This window comes from Bufo gargarizans, chromosome 4, assembly GCF_014858855.1.
Source record: "Bufo gargarizans isolate SCDJY-AF-19 chromosome 4, ASM1485885v1, whole genome shotgun sequence".
Lineage (NCBI taxonomy): Eukaryota > Metazoa > Chordata > Amphibia > Anura > Bufonidae > Bufo > Bufo gargarizans.
The window spans coordinates 136,968,736-136,989,504 of NC_058083.1; the positions used below are offsets into that span (position 1 = coordinate 136,968,736).

At 41.7% G+C, this 20,769-nt stretch overlaps 1 protein-coding gene across 1 annotated transcript in view; it reads left to right on the forward strand.

Moving 5' to 3' along the window:
• Positions 1-20,769, forward strand: part of SLC9A9 (solute carrier family 9 member A9) — an 804,798-nt gene that overhangs the window by 295,506 nt on the left and 488,523 nt on the right. Inside the window, exon 7 of the mRNA XM_044291747.1 lies at positions 18,065-18,203. Within this exon, the coding sequence (XP_044147682.1) occupies positions 18,065-18,203 (139 nt within the window). The remainder of the gene's footprint in view (positions 1-18,064; positions 18,204-20,769) is intronic.

Sequence of the window (20,769 nt, forward strand, 5' to 3'; positions counted from 1 at the left end):
AGGTGTCCTCACCTGGTGTCTGAGGTGGTCCTCACCTGGTGTCTGAGGTGTTCCTCACCTGGTGTCTGAGGTGTTCCTCACCTGGTGTCTGAGGTGTTCCTCACCTGGTGTCTGAGGTGTTCCTCACCTGGTGTCTGAGGTGTTCCTCACCTGGTGTCTGAGGTGTTCCTCACCTGGTGTCTGAGGTGTTCCTCACCTGGTGTCTGAGGTGTTCTTCTGCCACTGTAGCCATGTAAGGTTTTCAGATTTTGCCTCTGGGCAAATTGACACCTCTAACCCATTATACAGTATTACCAATATTATTTATTTTTCAGAACATTTACTATAATGTTCTGCAATGAAGAAACTTTCTCTCAGTAGTCTGGGTAGAAAATGCTTGTCCAATGACCTGGCAATAGAATTTGGCATACACAAACCTATGACTACTAGGTAATGTAAGCTCTGGTTGCATGTAGGAAGATCGTATTCAGACTGCTTCAAGAAAGCTTTATGAACAGATTTCACAGCTGCAAATGAAATATTCTAGATAAAAGCATAAAGTTCTAAACACTCTGCATTTCCCTAAAAGGCTTATTGGCAGTTTCAAACATTATAGATTTCTATTGCTTCATTCTCGGAAACAACTGAGTTTTTCTCCCAGTGGAACTTCGAACAAATCCAACTGGGAAATATGCTTATAGCCATTTTCAAAAGAAGACAATTTTCTGAGCTGGCAGTGTCATTTTGGGCTGTAATGCGTCAAATCAAATTGCATTATTCATGTCACCAGGGGAACCACAGACATCTAGTGTTTCAGAAATTCAGAAGCTGACAAGCGATAACAGCAAAAATGGCTCAGTCTGCATGTCTGAAATGAGCGGCAGCTAATGATTCTATGGGAGAAAATCCTAATTCTAAAAATAATGTCGGCTAACTGCAAAATTGAAAATAAGGATTCTTGTATTTAAATTAGCCATTAGGAAAGCAATCTTACAGGAAAAAATGTCAAGTTTAATTTACATCACACAAATCAGAGAAATGACATAAAATATGAAGTAACGGATACACTGTAGAAACAGTGATGAGGACAAATGTATAGATATTTGCTAATGCTGGGCTTGGTCAACCAGGATATGCAATGAAATATTGTATATGGTTCTTTACTTCAGACATTGCTATTCATTATGGCATGGAGCCTTTATTTATAGCAAGATGGTTATGAGGCAGTGCCACATTAAATGATACCATCTTTAAGATGGACATTAAAAGGGTGGTACCAGAGGTTGGATGCCCCCTGGTAATCAGCGGGGGTTCAACCTCTGGGACCCCCATTAATCACCAGAATGAGGTATCAATTTTGAATGATCCTCATTTTGAATGGAGTGGGATAACTCAAGCAAGCTGCCAGTCCGTTCAACCATATGGGACTTCTGGAGATGGTTGGGTGCTTGTAATTGGCTACCTTGGGCAGTCCCATAGAGCTGAAAGGAGCAGTAGCATAACCGCCACATCATTCAAATGGGGGAACACCGGACCCCTTTTCTTGTGATTGGACTGATCAGCCATATATCCCCTATTCTGTCATTGAACAACTCCTTTAATAGGAGTCTGTCACCTGGACAGACACAATGTCTAGCAGGGCGAGCGCAGCATTAATATCAGATCACTAAATGGGAGTTGGGCTGCAACACCAAGCATGGCCATTACACAGTGGAAGGAATTTTCTTGTTCCAGCTCCATCCACTGTATAGTTTGCAGTGCTGATGGTGGCCAAAATAGCCGATCAGTGGGGGTGCCAGTTATCGGATGTTAATGACCCACAAGGAAGATATGTCATCAATATTTAGGTTCTGGAAAAACCCTTTACTGTACTAAGTTTGGGCTGAAACCACTCTGTGCTCCTCCTGCTTCTTCTGCCAACCGCTCCCTCTCTTTCTTACATCACAGGATCAGGGGGTCAGGCTCCTGCTAATCTGATAATGATGACCTATCTATCCTGACACTGCACAGCCCATTTAACAGGTGATAGATTCCCTTTAAGGGAAGCAAGTGAACATTCTGTGCCCCCCCAATCTAGAGTTCTAAAAAGGATGCACAGGCAGGAACTCAGCAATACTGCTCTCCTCCAATCAGATTTACTGTATTAGAACTTGGTCTGCCCGCTGATTTAAAGAGGTTATCCAGGCTTTATCAAAAATGACATTGATCGGCTAATGGTGCCATTTACTTTTAACTGATAGACGCCTATCAATGTGGCCCCATTGACCCTGCCGCATCATTCTGTTGTCTGTTTGTGGCAATCATCTTAGAGGCAGTGGGGATCAGTTGTCATGCTTCAGTGTGGGAGGGAAACACCACACCGAGCAAAGGGGGGAAGCGGGGAACAGGGAGTCAGGCCTGAGAACTAGGTGTCTGAGGTCCCAGAGTCGACTGCAACTATTGCACCTTATATGCTTACACTTCTAAAAATGTTATCTGTGTTATCATTTCATCGGAAAAAGGATTTATGTCATAGAACCTGGATAATGCTCATAGGAATATCTCACCACAAACAGTGATGCCACAGTACACAGATAACAAATCCAGTGATGTCACAGTACAAGTAATAAACACAGTGCTGTCACAGTACAGAGATATTACACAGTGATGTCACAGTACAGAGATATTACACAGTGATGTCACAGTACAGGGATAATAAACACAGTGAAGTCACAGTACAGAGATAATAAACACAGTGATGTCACAGTGCAGGGATAATAAACACAGTGATGTCACAGTACAGGGATAATAAACACAGTGATGTCACCGTACAGAGATAATAAACATTGATGTCACAGTACAGAGATAATACACACAGTGATGTCACAGTACATGGATAATAAACACAGTGATGTCACAGTACAGGGATAATACACACAGTGATGTCACAGTACAGAGATAATACACAGTGATGTCACAGTACAGAGATAATAAACACACTGATGTCACAGTACAGAGATAATAAACACACTGATGTCACAGTACACAGATAATAACCAGTGATGTCACAGTACAGAGATAATACACACAGTGATGTCACAGTACATGGATAATAAACACAGTGATGTCACAGTACAGAGATAATAAAGACAGTGATGTCACAGTACAGAGATAATAAACACAGTGATGTCACAGTACAGGGATAATAACCAGTGATGTCACAGTACAAGGATAATAAACACAGTGATGTCACAGTACAGGGATAATAAACACAGTGATGTCACAGTACAGGGATAATAACCAGTGATGTCACAGTACAGGGATAATAAACACAGTGATGTCACAGTACAGGGATAATAAACAGTGATGTCACAGTACAGGGATAATAAACACAGTGATGTCACAGTACAGGGATAATAAACACAGTGATGTCACAGTACAGGGATAATAAACAGTGATGTCACAGTACAGGGATAATAAACACAGTGATGTCACAGTACAGAGATAATAAACACAGTGATGTCACAGTACAGGGATAATAAACACAGTGAAGTCACAGTACAGGGATAATAAACACAGTGATGTCACAGTACACGGATAATAACCAGTGATGTCACAGTACACGGATAATAACCAGTGATGTCACAGTACAGAGATAATAACCAGTGATGTCACAGTACACAGATAATAACCAGTGATGTCACAGTACACAGATAATAACCAGTGATGTCACAGTACAGGGATAATAAATACACTGATGTCACAGTACACAGATAATAACCAGTGATGTCACAGTACAGGGATAATTAATAGTGATGTCACAGTACAGGTTTACACATATGCTTGAGGAAGAAGGCCGAATGCTTTTGAAGTTTGTTGCACAACTTCATCTGTATAGCATGTACCTAAGCTTTCAAATAAACTTCATAAAAAATCTATAAAAATAATTTTTGTGATATACTTTCCTTGCAAAATACGCCCCTGAATTTCATCTGCCGGTTGCTCTTCTGAATCAATACACTCGTACACTGGATTCCACTGAGGCCGGAGTGAGCGATGTACAGGCAGGTGCTCACATCGCTGTTTCAAAGTTATCCCTAATAGAGCCAAACACAACATTTTATGGTTATCATGTTCACATTATATCAATGTACTGCATTGCTGTATGTCATTTTGTATTAATCGCCATGGGCTTTGAAGCTACGTTTAGACATGACGGATTTGTTGCGGATATTCAATACAGAAGCTGTAGCTTGCTGATTACACCTTTCGCAGTGCACAGAGTGAAATGCAGAAGTAAAGAAAAATCTACATATGACCATAGGTGTAGCTATAGGGGGTGCAGAGGTAGCAGTCGCTACCGGGCGCAGGAGCCTGAGGGGGCCCAAAGACCCTTGTGCCGCATAAGAAAATACCGGTATTACAGAAACTGTATGCTCGTCAAGTTACACCTCTGGCTGGAGGGAAGGGGTTAGGTCAAGAATTTGGCATGGGGGAGGGGTGCTGTTTCAATTTTTGCGTCAGGCAGCACGAAGGCAATGTGCTTCTCTGCCCCTGGTCACAAAGCACTGAGGGAAGGGGGGCTCAAGCTGAACTCTTGCACCCGGGCACATAAGCCTTTAGCTATGCCTCTGCATATGAAAAACTTTACAGAGGGAAATTTTTGCTACATCTGAATTTAGCCTTAAGGGGGTTGTCCGGGTTCAGAGCTAAACCCGGGCATAACCTTATTTTCACCCCGGAAGCACCCCTGATGTTGGCATTGGAGCATCTCATGCTCCGATGCGCTCCCTTGCCCTGTGCTAGATCGCGCAGGGCATGGCTCTTCTGTTTACAAAAACACACTGCCGGGCGGAAGCTTCCGCTCAGCAGTGTGTTCGGTGAAGTCAACGGCTCTGATGGGCGAACTTTAGCGCTGCCCTAGCCGTTTTACTGGCTAGGGCAGCGCTAAAGCCCGCCCATCAGTGCCGGGGACGTCACCAGGCTTCCTGGCAGCCCCATAGAGAGCTCGGTACCTCACTGGAATTTCTTAAAAATGCCTTTGCCAACTGCTCCGATGCTCAAGTCCGGGTGAAAAACCCCTTTAATATTAACATTGTAAGCATTATATTAACACACTAGCACCGTTCACAACGTGAGCACCAAATATACAATAGAATGCTATGCTTGTATACTGTTGATGAGTTTTCAAAATTGCACTTTGTTTTTCAGGTTTCTCCTGCCCAGCGTGTTATAGGTGATTGATGTGCCAGTCACATAGAATCTGATGCACATGCGAAGATTGACTTAAAAGCTTGTTTATATGTAATTGGTAATTTCAAAAATGGGCATATTACAGATGTTCTGCACCGATGCTTGGCATTCAAGGTGCGGCACCAAGAGACAAACAACTCTGCAGTCATTTCCAAACCTTGTTATAAGCGCACTAAGAAACAGCTGCTGCCTTATGTTTAGAGCGGCAGCAAGTAGTAGTGTGCTGTGCACAGCAAATGTACGGTATCTATCACAAGGTGAACGGACTGTACTGTATATGGACAGACCTGTCATCCAAGCGGTGGGATATTAAATTGGACGTATCTGACTGTTGGTCACCCATTGGTGTTTTTTTTTTCTAGTCAGATGATCACTGCAGTTCTTGCTCAGGCCTATTAGATAGGGTCAAGAGCTATTTTGGGTGATATATACTTGTATATACCTTTAATTTTCTGGACATATTACTGATGTTTTCGCTGTCTGGTGGCCTGATCTTCGGCCCCATTTCCTCTTCTTAACAAACGTTTAAGGGGATTTGTTGGCAAATCAAAGTGGAAATTTGTTTTGGGTGTAAATCAGTGAGGAGCTGGAGTGTATTTATCACAGAATGGTGTTCTGCAACTTCTGTACTGTGAAACATTTAAGCTGCAGAAGCCAAATAAAGCAACGTGTTTTAAAAAATATTAAAACATTTTTTTAGAGCAAAGTGCATCTAATTAAAAAAAAAAAAAAACATTCCAAAGATGTTCACAACCTTTAATGCTTTGGGCCCCTTTTGCCCTTTTTTGTGTGTTGTAATGTCTGTCATTTTACTGTATGTTTAGAGTCTGAGACTTGTCTTAGTTCCTGATTCTGATATTTTCCTACACTTTGTGACACACTGATACTTGTATACTTTGCCTGAACAACCTTGAACAAGGTCCATTTCAGCAGTCACTTAAAGCATGGGTCCAGCTTCTCCAAGGCATTCAAAATTCTGTCTGGAGTAGGTGTCTTGACTTTGATCATGCTATATACAGGTGTTGGCACTAGGTAAGTGTCAGGGAGAGCATATCTTTTGTGGAAATTTTATTATCAGGAGTAAAGTGAATATGTGTTTTTATTTTGCCAGATTCTGCTCCTGTAAGTGCACTGGAGGCGGGGCCTCACTGTTAAGTGCACTGTGCATCAAGCATATGGAAAATGTCAGCAAGATAAAAATAAATATTACAATAATCCAAATGAAGACCCACTAAACACTATAGGCCTTCCTAAGCATAGACTTCTTGTCTTTCTGCTGTTTAAGCTTATATAGTCTGGTGTAATGCATGTGTAGCCACTATTACTGAACAGAGCTATACCTGGTAAATAATGAAGGGACAAGATGGACTTGAATAATGCAACCCTTTAAGTCTGAGTGATGAGAGACCAAGAGTGAAGACCTCATAGACCAATATTGATGGCTTATGGTAGGGATAGTTCATCAGTTTTGTGGTAAGGGAGGACACCATTAAAGGGGACATCTTTTAAGGACCTTGATATTGATGACCTACTTTTGGGATAGTACTACAAGAGAATATAGACTATAACCTTCAGAATCACAGGTGCATATCCATGAAGCAAACATAACTATAAAAAAGAAAATGGCTGCACACCATTATACATACAAACAATAGAGCTAAGAAATGGGGGTCATTCTAAATAAAAGTGGAACAATACTGACTATAAATGAGTTAATTGAAGCTCTTAGTGGACATATTTCCTCAAACATGTGTCGGGCCCATCTACCAAGCGTCAAGGTTGCTTCCGCCACCTTGGGATAGGTCCTCAATATCAGATCAGTGGCTGTCCAATACTAGCACCCTCCTCAATCAGCTGCTAGCGGGGGCCACAGCCACCTTAACTAGCATAGTATATGGAGTTAGAAGCAGAAGGCTCCATACACTATCTAGTGCCAGTGTCAGCCCCTATTTCCCCCATTGGATCCCTCCAATATCCTTGGTCTTGATGTCACCAATGACTGCAGTTGTGATGCCTTCTACGAATGATAACTTAGTTCACGTAGAGGCGCGCAGGATCAGTTGTTCATTTTGGATCCCAATACAAATTCTAACACATTGCTAAAGGCCTGTTTACATGATAGGTGCAGTCATCAGGAACTTATTCATGATAATTGCCCTGTTTGAAAGTAATACCAATCACCTGATGAATGCGCAAACACTTCATTGGGTGACCACTGTTGATGTAGCGCCTAAAATCATTGGGATAAATTTATCAAAACTGATGTAAAGGAAAACTGGCTTAGTTGCCCATACCTTTTATTTTCCAGAGCACCTTTGGAAAATGAAAGGTGAAATCTAATTGGTTGCTATGGGCAACTAAGCCAGTTTACCTTTACACCCGTTTGATAAATCTCCCCCCTTCTTTCTGGGCAGCAGGTCGTTCAGTGCAAACAGGAATCTGCCACCCAAAAGCAGTGACTCTGTACGCCTTACATTCTTTAGCGATCCCTACAGCGGAGGTGACTGTTGTATGTGCCGAAGATCAAGCATTATCAGGGACAATCAGTTGGATAATTGCCCGTTCAGTCGGCCATTAGGAGTTACAGACGATTACACCGATGGCGTGTTAAAGTATGCCACTCAATTTATCACTTTGTGTAAATGCAACTGTCTGCTTTACAAACGATGGAATATCCGATCAAAATTACGATTTTGTGAACGATAATCCATCTATAGGGTCATTGTTGAAACGCTCAGTACACCAAGAAACAACTCGCTCGTCGCTCAGTTGTACCAATCATCTCCTATACATTAGGAGGCTTTAGATACCCTCAGCCACTAGGACCAACTCCATTAAAATTTCCTACCCCAAGGCAATGACCACATAGTTTTTTGTTAAAAAATTGGGGCATTGATGATATATTGCTAGGATATCCCATCAGCATTACAATGGGAACCCAAAACTGAACAGAGAGCAGCCATGCATTGCGGTCACCTTCTGTTCACCACTATGGGAGTTTTGAAAATAGCCAAGTACTGGCTTTTTCCAGTAGTCCCATAGCCTGGGACATTGATGGCATATATCCATGAACGGAGAGCGTGCCATGCATGTGCGATGTCCTCTCCTTCACTTCGGGGGCTCCATTCTGGAGGGGCCTGCACTTATCTGATATTTATAGCATACCCTAGTGATATGCCTTCAATTTTGCAGATGACCAATCCTTTTAAATGTGACTTTGTTTCTTACATTACACACTTTTCGCATTTGACATTTCAACTATCGTCCATTCTCGGTGTATTAGTTAACTATATATGTAAAGTTTGCCTGTCTTATATAAGATCTGATTATGAACGCACGCCAGTGTCTACCTGCACTGCGAGACAGACGGCATGCAGCACATATTATTCCAGTACAGTCATTATATAAAGTGCTAATGCATGGAGCCGCTCTTGCAGCAGATATATTCTCTGGTGGAACAGTCGTCGAGAACAATGTAACAGCTTGGTGTATAACAAGGACGATTCTATTTATGAAATGCTTGCAATGTTTTGTCTTATTATTTGTTCTGATTGCCTAGAGCTACATAATAACAAGGGGCTTTATAAATTCCAAGCAGCAGAGAAGACATATGGATGATAAATAATGCAAAGCTGTCTGTTTATGCTGCATTTTACTTACACACCTACGGTCCTGAGGAATCTTAAAATGCCTTTTCAGTGACATTTGCAATAAATAAATGTTTGATTCCAAGCCTTATGTTCTTTAAGAACGAGAATAATAATATACTTTTATGTAAAACTTTGAGCAGGATGGCAAATGCTGACATTTCTGATGAAAAAGTTAGGTTCACCTTGTTTGATAAAACAAATCAGAAAAAAAATATTTGTATATGTGGTTATCCTTAGAAAATGCAAAAAGTGCCTCTTTTTATAGTCATTCAATTTACACATTGTATATAAGGATCAGAACTTTGACGTAGAGCTCTGATTCCCTCTGCATACCATGGTAATGTATAGGTTTCAGTGGCACAGGTCCACCACTAGGGGGAGCAGACTGAAGAAAGAGGTTCAGGAAAGCTCTGTCCACACTACAATATAGCTGGGTTCAAACATAGTATGCTACTCGATTCACAGTAATGTTAAATACATATTTGGGTAGGTATATAAACTGAGAAATCACTGAAATATTAAACCTACTTTAAAACGTAACTTTTATATAACGATATTAGCTAAAATAAGTCCCACAGAAACAAATGTTATTTTAGATAGCTGCAGATGAGTCTAGCGGAGTGTAAATAGGGTATGCAGTACCTCGGACAAATATATAACACACACTAGGTCGTATATGACCACTCACGATTCAGGCGTATGGTGTTCGCTGATAGATGTTCAGGGGTTCCCAGATTCCCGATCATCTGATCTCTTGTTCATACTGTAGATATAGTCCTTCAAGCTGCAGGTGTTCCAGGGTTCAGAAGAAAGGGATGTATTAGGGAAAAAAATGATGGGAGATCTAGCCCTATAAGAATAACAATCCCTACCTGAAAGTGGAGATGACCCCCGCCTAATTGCAGAAGTATCACTCCCTAATGGAGCGACCCCACTTATCGACAGCTAAACCCTAGATTCTGACCCTAAAAAGTTACTCCCAATGAGCATTCCTAAATCCCGACGCATTTCTTCTATCACAATTACGTGACAGGTTCATCAGGGGATAAAAAAGATAGCCTAGCCAGATGCTGCTGCTGGTCATCCTTGATAGATGCAGACAGTCCAGTCCTGGACTGTCTGCATCTATCAAGGATGACCAGCAGCAGCATCTAGCTAGACCTACCTTTAAGGTCTGCATGTGGGCTGAGCAGTGCAGGGAAAGAGGTCAGGGATTAGCTAGGAGGTGACCCTTCCCCTGTCTCTCGTCCAGAGCCTGGTTTGTGGGTTATCTGTGAGTCTGAGTGCACGCCCGCCGTGACAGTTTTTTACATTTGATATGTGTTTTTAGCAATTTTCACCTTTGAAAACCATGTGCCCAATAACCTCACTACAAAAGCATAGCAATACACAGTTCGTGCAACTGGTTTTGTGACACGTTAATTGGCCATGCTTCACATTATTGCTATAGTCAACCCTTTGATATTGATGGCCCCTTTAATTTTTTTTCATAAGGTTTCTGTTGCTCTTTGATGACCAAAAAAAGTGGCATGCCATGCTATTCCTTAAAGAATAACGGAAACACGACTGAACGGATCGTCTCATATATCTGACTTGGGCCATGAAATCCATGTAAAGAGAACCTAATGGCTCATTCACACGGCAGTATTATGTCTCAATGGATGGTCTATATATTGGGAGTCCAGGAAGAGACTGGATCCTGTCTTGTGAATTCACGAAAGCCTTTCTCGAACGATAGTTTTTTTTCTGATCTTATATTTCAGAACTTGTTCATGTCATTGGTATTAAATATATGGCCCCTGCACAGACTGCTTTAGTCCTCATTTCCTGATTCACTTTGTGGGGTGTATTCCGATACATTCTCCTGTGGACGTTCAAATTACATGATATTTTAGAACTTTTTAGTAGATATGGGTAGAAGATCTTTGTATGGTTGGGGAGCAGGGCTGTTGTAGGTTGTAGGCCATTTTGAAGAGGTCAATTTCTAGGTTGCTTTTAGAAGATTCCATGATTGGAGAGAGTCTGATGTGTTGGGGTAGAATAGAGTATGGGCGGATGTATGGGAAATATCTTGCTAATGATGAGCAGACGAGGAGTAGTGTTGAGAGCGAATATTCGAATATCGAATTTTTTAGCGAATATCGTGACTTCGCTAATTTGCGAATATTTCGAATATAGTGCTATAAATTCGATATTTCGAATATTCTTTTTTTTTTTTTTTTTTTTTAATTGTTATATTTTTTTCTTTCCCACTTCCCTAAAGTTGTTCTTACCTGTCCTTTGGATTTCTGGCTGCTCCAGTCAGTGCCCGTTGCCGCTTCTGCCGACTTCCGTGCTCATGGAGCGTCCCCATCACCATGGGAACGTCTCCATATACTAGAATGTACTGTCGGATTTGAGAATTACGTTGAAATCGCAATTCGATTATTTCAAGTTATAATAATCGAATTGCGATTTCAACTTAACACTGCTATATTCCATATTCGTTAATTCTAGCCTAATATGGAATATGGCAGTGCTAAAGCTGAAATCACAATTCGATTAATTCAAGTTATAATAATCAAATTGCGATTTTAACTTGGACCTGGTTTACTATGGTTGGCTTGGTAGAATTAGCAAATATGACGAATGTATTCGTCATATTCCACAAAACTAATATGGCGAATGTATTTGTCGTATTCCACAAAACGAAGATAACGAAGTATTCTGCATCTTCGTTTTAGCTACCTATTCATCAACTTCGTGAATTCTAGCAATCATATAGGGAAGTTTACTATAGAGACAGCTAAGTTTAATTCGCTATGCGATTATATTACTTTGCTTTTTTTTTAAATAGAATAATTATAATACCTGATAATATTCAATAAAATGTATCTGTATAGCGCCACCTGCAGTTTTTTTTTCTTATTTCTCTGTCCACCTCGCTGAGGAGTATGCACATGCTCAGTTCCCTTCTTCAGCTGTCTCCTGAGCTGTGATAGGGAGAGAACTGCAGCATAAAGGACATGTCCCCTGAACTGCCTACTTGGTATAGTATAAATCTAGTAGAGCAAATGTAACAATGAATGGGGAGATCTCTGGACCCATGTGAGGTTCAGGGCTGGTTCTAGCTTTGTTAGAAAGAGATTGTCATGTCCTATATGATGTCTGATTTTCATATTTACCATTATTCATGGAACAACCCCTTTAACCTCTTCAGGACACATGACGTACCGGTACGTCATGATGCCCTGGTACTTAAGGACACATGACGTACCGGTACGTCATGTGTTGTTTCGATCACTGCCGCCCGGCTGGCAGTGATCGGAACAAGGTGCCTGCACAAATCATTGAGCAGGCACCTAGGCTAAATGCGCGGGGGGGTCCCGTGACCCCCCCCCCATGTCGGCGATCGCAACAAACCGCAGGTCAATTCAGACCTGCGGTTTGATGCGCTTTTTGCCGTTTCTGATCCCCGCGGTCCCTGACCGCGGGGATCAGAAACTTTACAATGCCCAGAATATATATGTTATTCCTCCCCCTGCACCCCTGAATGATATTATGTGGGCGGGTGGTGCAGGGGGAGGGTTGCGGGCGGTGCGGGCGGTGCGGGTTTCTAGTGGGTATACCAGGGTGCCAGCACATTGCTGGCACCCTGGTATAAACGGCTGACATCCTTGATGCGATGTCAGCCGTTTAACCCTTTCCATACAGCGGTCCGTACGGACCGCTGTATGGAAAAGGTTAACAGCACAGGGAGCTCCCTCCATCTCCGATCGGGGGGCTGCTGTGCCTTTGCAGCCCCCCGATGGGAGAGGGAGAGAGCCCCCAGACAGCCCCCCGACACCCCAGTCCTTACCCTTCCCCGTCTGCGAAGTTGTGGCAGACGGGGAAGGTTCCCATGGCAACAGGACGCCTGCTCAGGCGTCCTGCTGTCCATGGTGCTGAACAGATCTATGCTGAAAGCATAGATCTGTTCAGTGTAAGTAAAATACAGTGCAGTACCCTATATAGAGTACAGTACTGTATTATATAGACATCAGACCCACTGGATCTTCAAGAACCAAGTGGGTCTGGGTAAAAAAAAAAGTGAAAAAAAGTGAAAAAAAAGTAAAAATCAAAAAACACATTTATCACTGATTAAAAATGAAAAAAATTAAATTCCCTACACATGTTCCCTAAATTCCCTACACATGTTCCCTACGACCTGATCTATAAAACGGTAATGTTACTTTACCCGAACGGTGAACGCCATAAAAATAAAAAATTAAAAACTATGATAAAATAGAAATTTTGCCCACCTTACTTCCCAAAAAAAGGTAATAAAAGTGATCAAAAAAGTCGCATGTACGCCAAAATTGTAACAATCAAACCGTCATCTCATCCCGCAAAAAATGAGACCCTACTTAAGATAATCGCCCAAAAACTGAAAAAACTATGGCTCTTAGACTATGAAAACACTAAAACATCATTTTTTTTGTTTCAAAAATGAAATCATTGTGTAAAACTTACATAAATAAAAAAAAGTATACATATTGGGTATTGCCGCGTCCGTATGGACCGGCTCTATAAAAATATCACATGACCTAACCCCTCAGGTGACCACCGTAAAAAAATAAAAATAAAAACGGTGTAAAAAAAGCAATTTTTTGTCATCTTACATCACAAAAAGTGCAATAGCAAGCGATCAAAAAATCATATGCACCCCCAAAATAGTGCCAATCAAACCGTCATCTCATCCCGCAAAAAATGAGACCCTACTCAAGATAATCGCCCAAAAACTGAAACAACTATGGCTCTTAGACTATGTAGACACTAAAACTTTTTTTGTTTTAAAAATGAAATCATTGTGTAAAACTTACATAAATAAAAAAAATTGTATACATATTATGTATCGCCGCGTCCGTGACAACCTGCTCTATAAAATTACCACATGATCTACCCTGTCAGATGAATGTTGTAAATAACAAAAAAAAAAAACTGTGCCAAAAAGGTATTTCTTGTTACCTTGCCGCACAAAAAGTGTAATATAGAGCAACCAAAAATCATATGTACCCTAAACTAGTACCAACAAAACTGCCACCCTATCCCGTAGTTTCTAAAATGGGGTCACTTTTTTTGAGTTTCTACTCTAGGGGTGCATCAGGGGGGCTTCAAATGGGACATGGTGTCAAAAAACCAGTCCAGCAAAATCTGCCTTCCAAAAACCGTATGGCATTCCTTTCCTTCTGCGCCCTGCCGTGTGCCCGTACAGCAGTTTACGACCACATATGGGGTGTTTCTGTAAACTACAGAATTAGGGCCATGAATAATGAGTTTTGTTTGGCTGTTAACCCTTTCTTTGTAACTGGAAAAAAAATATTAAAATGGAAAATCTGCCAAAAAAGTGAAATTTGGAAATTGTATCTCTATTTTCCATTAAATCTTGTGCAACACCTAAAGGGTTAAAAATGTATGTAAAATCAGTTTTGAATACCTTGAGGGGTGTAGTTTCTTAGATGGGGTCACTTTTATGGAGTTTCTACTCTAGGGGTGCATCAGGGGGCTTCAAATGGGACATGGTGTCAAAAAACCAGTCCAGCAAAATCTGACTTCCAAAAACCAAACGGCGCACCTTTCACTCTACTCCCCGCTGTGTGGCCGTACAGTAGTTTACGGCCACATATGGGGTGTTTATGTAAACGGCAGAGTCAGGGCAATAAAGATACAGTCTTGTTTGGCTGTTAACCCTTGCTTTGTTAGTGGAAAAAATGGGTTAAAATGGAAAATAAGGCAAAAAAATGAAATTTTCATATTTCATCCCCATTTGCCAATAACTCTTGTGCAACACCTAAAGGGTTAACGACGTATGTAAAATCAGTTTTTAATACCTTGAGGGGTGTAGTTTCTTAGATGGGGTCACTTTTATGGAGTTTCTACTCTAGGGGTGCATCAGGGGGCTTCAAATGGGACATGGTGTAAATAAACCAGTCCATAAAAATCAGCCTTTCAAAAACCAAACGGCGCACCTTTCACTGTACGCCCCGCTGTGTGGCCGTACAGTAGTTTACGGCCACATATTGGGTGTTTCTGTAAACGGCAGAGTCAGGGCAATAAAGATACAGTCTTGTTTGGCTGTTAACCCTTGCTTTGTTAGTGGAAAAAATGGGTGAAAATGGAAAAATAGACAAAAAAATGAAATTCTCAAATTTCATCCCCATTTGCCAATAACTCTTGTGCAACACCTAAAGGGTTAACGACGTATGTCAAATCAGTTTTGAATACCTTGAGGGGTGTAGTTTCTTAGATGGGGTCATTTTTGGGAGTTTTCTATTATCTAAGCCTCACAATATGACTTCAAACCTGAACTGGTCCATAAAAAGTGGGATTTTGACGATTTCTGAAAATTTTCAAAATTTGCTTCTAAACTTCTAAGCCTTGTAACATCCCCAAAAAATAAAATATCATTCCCAAAATGCTACAAACATGAAGTAGACATATGGGGAATGTAAAATCATCACCATTTTTGGGGGTATTACTATGTATTACAGAAGTAGAGAAACTGAAACTTTGAAATTTGCAAATTTTTGAGATTTTTGGGTAAATTAGGTATTATTTTGTGCAAAAAAAAAAATTTTTTTGACTTCATTTTACCAGTGTCGTGAAGTACAATATGTGACGAAAAAACAATCTCAGAACGGCCTGGATAAGTCAAAGCGTTTTAAAGTGATCAGCACTTAAAGTGACACTGGTCAGATTTGCAAAAAATGGCTGTGTCCCTAAGGGGTTAATGCCAAACTCTACGCCTTTGCAATGCTTTCTTGGCTTTAAAAAAATATATATAAAAAATTTTGCAGAAATTTAGAAACCATGACAAATTGTATTAAAGTTTACCACATGCACAAAGTTGAAAAAACAGGAGTGGGGAGATTTACTGGAATGAGGTGTGGCCAAAACCTTTTTGTATTAGTACTAAAGCCAGAAATAGTGCAAATGTTGACATTTCATTCTCTGACTTTAAAGGGGTTCTTCATCTCACCATTACTAAGGCGCGATGTGACACAATCCCAACCACCAGCCATAGCTCTCATTTACTGCAATGGGAGTTACTGAAACAGTGAGCGCCGGGGTGCCCTGCCGTTTCCCGGCTGGTGGTCGGAACTGTGTCTCATCTCGCTATAGTAACGGCGAGATGAGACAACTCTTTTAAATGCACCTAATTTTTAAGAGGTATGCAACTTTTATTGAATTTGGTTCAAGTCACTCGAGTGATTTTTTATTTTTTTTAGACCCGCATATGAAACGCCAATATGAAAAATGTGATCTGTCTGAATTTTCATGACTTTGATTGTGCCCTTAACTGACAGTACGTTGCATTCAGTAAATACTATGATGCCTGATAGCAGGTCCAGTTCTTCATGATGAGGTTATTCACCTCTTCCATAACTGGCTTTAATCCATAGCTGATATTAAATAGCAACCTTTACCACCCGTTACCCATACCGACAGGCTGCCGAATAAGCACATATTTTGATATAGATCTCAATCGCTGTCTTTCCTCCACAGACATTTGTGATCCCTCTGACAGTAACCATCAACTTTTCATTTTCCTCTGATGGGAGGTGGATATGAAAATTGCGGAGTGCAGATAGCCTTACCCTATGTGTGTTATTTAAAGCTGTATTTCCTTTTATTGAAAAATGCAGGATAATATGTCTTTAAAGCTTGTGCTGACTTCTTCCGGCATGCTCCCAAGACATTGAGGCAGATTTACTAAGAATGTCATTTCAGTAGAAGGTCCGGTGGAATGAGATGCACCAAAGGCAGCTTACAAATTCCATTATTGTTTTCCGTTATAACATGGTTATAACGGCATTCGTAAGACGGAATTCAAAATGGAAACCTTTAGAGGCATTCTGTTTTGATCCGTCATAATAGAGGTCTATGGGCAAGTCTAAAGAATCCGCCTGGTTTCTGTTATCCAGGAAAGAAAAGAAAGTCCTGTCGACAATAACGGAATTCGTAACGCTGATGTGAACCTGCCTTTACTCCACTTCAGGCGCATACTTCAATACATTTGGCACATCTTGGGCTGTCTGACCTGGTAACTGAAATGTGCGCCTGCTGTAAGCTGTATAGATTCCAGATATAATTTAATAAATTAATTAATAAATACTATCAACTAAAATTGTAGAGTAGAAGACACTTGCGCTGCCGTAGGGTACTCACTGTCACTGATGTATTCACCAGAGATGCCGCTGCCTGGTATTGGGGGTGAGTGTCCCGCCTAATCTCACCATTGGTAAGTAACTAATAGCTAAACCTGCTGGTAGAATACCCGCGCTGGCATAGTGAGGATAAAAGGATCATACACATAAATGTATAGGGCTCTAATTAGGACATACAATGATATTTCCTAATAGCTGGTGGCAGTATCTCTACCTGTATTAGTTGGCGATCGTTCAGTAGTGTGGTCCCGTTGTTCCAAGTAGCACTGTACAGATCTAGCAGAACGCTTCTTGCTCTAACTCACACCTCGCGCGCTGCTCTGGCCAGTAGCAAGCGCACGCGTGGAGGAGCCTGCAGGGTTGAGTCCAGGAGCTTCTTCGTGTGACGTCACAACTTCGTTTTGGGTGCCTCTAAAGGACAAATTTCCACCAACGCGTTTCTGAACCTACGGTTTCCTTCTCCAGGGATGATTCATGTTACAAGTCCTATGGGTTAAATAGCCTTCCTGTCCCCATAGTAATTCCTGCAGTGTTTACTTAGATTAGTAGGGACACACTACCATTTGCTGTGGCTCATCCTAGCCAGTTATTGCATAGGGCCTGTACCTTTATTTAAATACAAATAGTTTGATCTCCTGATTAAGACCCTTTGGCACTAAGCTGTTTAATCTGAAAATGTTTTCCCTGTAAAATGTGTAAACACTGTAGGGTGACCAAGCAGTATAATCCCGTTCTGGAGATAGGAGATGATCTAACCACCACACAATCAACAATTCATATTAATAAATGCATCTATAATAAATCAGTCAAACCTGGCCCCTTCCGTAAATGGCAAAAAAACGTACGATATTTAGATGCCAGAAAACTTGAACATAGAGCTTAGTAAATGACCTCCATTGTATTTTCGTGTCAAATTTCATTGCTAGAAATAAACTTTGTAATTGAACTTGTGTCATTAAATTAGAGGATGCTCCAAGTATCAATCTTACTCACGATGTTGCTTTATTTATTTTTTAGCTCCATATCAATTTACAGCCCAAAGGAGAATCCGAATGTGTTTGATGCAGCTGCCTTCTTCCAATGTGTCGTCAATTTCCTGGGAATATTTGCTGGATCATTTGCTATGGGCTCTGGATATGCTGTCGTCACTGCTTTAATATCCTTTCATAATGAATCAGAATATATTAAATTTTTTTTGCATTCTGTATTCCGCATAGGGTACATGATTCTTATATTCTGCACATTTACTCAAGTAGGTTCATGCTGATATGCAAAAAGCCACAGAGTCACTTTGTGTCACTGGAGTAGGCCTCATGCACACGACCGTGCCGTTTTTTTGCGGTCCGCAAACCGCAGATCCGCAAAAAACGGAAGCCATCCTTGTTGCCTTCCACAATTTGCGGAACGGGCGCCAGCAATATAAATGCCTATTCTTATCCGCAAAGCGCGGACAAGAATAGGACATGTTATATTTTTTTAACGGGGCCGCGGAACGGAGCCACGGATGCGAACAGCACACGGAGTGCTGTCCGCATCTTTTGCGGCCCCATTGAAGTGAATGGGTCCGCATCCGAGCCGCCAGATATCATATTATTATCACAAAGACTGAAAAATGACATATTTCCATCCAGAGGCAAAACAAAGAATCTTTCTTAAATAAAGTGGTAGCTACCTGCATAGCCCCTATAGTATATCGTTAGGACCTGATCACTATATCATAATGTTTATTAATGCAAACCTTTTAAACATACAAGCCCTAGGTGACCCAAAGGAAAGCAAAGATCACCCAGCATAGACCCATTTGCCATAGATTAGAACTATTTCTTCCTGAATCCCTATTGGCAACTGAACAGATCTTTAGATCAGCATTTTATGTTAACCCATCCATACATACATATAAGTAAAATATTGTCCAGAATGCCAGTGCGATTAGTTGCCTGCAGGAACATTTATGCAAATGATCTGACTATCACTTGTCAGACTAGGTTGTGGGTCCGTGGCCGTATTGCGGCCCACATACGGCGGGTCCACAATACACGGGCACTGGCCCGTGTGGATTCCGCATCACGGATGCGGACCCATTCACTTGAATGGGTCTGCAATCATGGAGATGCGGATTGGAAGCACGGATCGGAACCCCACGGAAGCACTATAGAATGATTCCATGGTGTTTCTGTCCGTGCCTCCGCACCGCCAAAAAATAGAACATGTTCTATTTTTTGGCGGAGCGGACGGATTATGGACCCACTCAAGTAAAATGGGTCTGGATCCATCCCGGCCGCCGCTCGGATGTTGCCCGTGCATTGGGGGGGGGGGGGGGGCGCAAATTGCAGTCCTCAATGCACAGAATGGCCGCACAACGGCATTTGAATTTTCCTTTCCAATATTGAGATCCGTCATGGTATCTCAAAACCGGAGGAAAACACTTAAGTTTTGTCCCCAATCATTGTCAACGGGGACAGAACTGAACGGAATGGAGTGCACCAGAATGCATTCCGTACCGTTTTGTTGCATTCCCATGACGCACACAAAAATGCTGCAAAGAGCGTTTTTGTGTGCGTCATGGGATACTGATCAAGATGGATCAGCATAAAAAACAATGTAAGTCAATGGTGCCGGATCTGTTTTCTCTGTCATTTTAGAGATAATACAACTGGATCAGTTCCGAACTGATGCAGCTGGTTGTATTATCCTAACGGAAGCGTTCCAGCAGAAAAGCTCTGGCATTGCTGGATGTTACCAGAATTCCCACTGGCCCCATTGACTACAGATGACAAATAGCACTGCGTATTATGCACTCCGGCATATTTGCCAGGTAGCAGCTGGATCTCTGCCAGACACCACACCATTATAGTCAATGGGGCCAGTGGGCATTTCTGTAACATACGGCACTTAAAAAACAGAGGCAAGAATTCATCATCCTCTACGCCAGGTGTGGGGAACCTTTTTGCTGCCGAGGGCCATACAATATGGATATTTGTAACATAGTTCGGGGGCCATACAAAATTCTCAACTTAAAAACTTGATGGCTATGTTTGGTCAAACACTAAATGACTTAGGAGTAAGTTACAGAAATTGCGCTTCAATTAAAAAAAAATCTAGAGCTCTGTATTTTTGCAGCACAAAATGGCGCCTACACTATATATTACAAATAATATAGGCACCATTTTGACCACACATAGACTTCTAATATTTAAGTTGAGAATGTTATATATTTAGTTTTTTATTTGGCATTAACGGCAGCCAAGCTCATCCCAGAGAGGGGTCCAGAGAGGGGTTCACTCAGCTTTCACTCTCCCTGCCACTGGCCCTGCCTCTTTCTTTGCAACTATCCCTACCTTTGTCCCTTTCTCAGCCTCAGATCTGCCCCCTACCTCCATCATCCTCAAATCAGCCTCCTATCAGATCCCCAAGCCTGCATCAGCTTCAGATAAGACCCTCATCAGACCCTCCCCAGCCTTAGATCAGACCCCCAGCCTCAGATCACACCCCCGTCAGACATCCCAACTTTATATCAGACCCCCCCCTAGCCTCAGGTCAGCCCCCATCAGATCCCCCAGCCTCAGATCAGACCCTTTGGATCAGACCCCCCAGCCTCAGATCAGACCCCCCGCCTCAGATCAGACCCCAATAGGCCCCCCAGCCTCATATCAGACCCGTATCTAACCCCCAGCCTCATATCAGACCCCTATCTAACCCCCAGCCTCAGATCAGACCCCCAG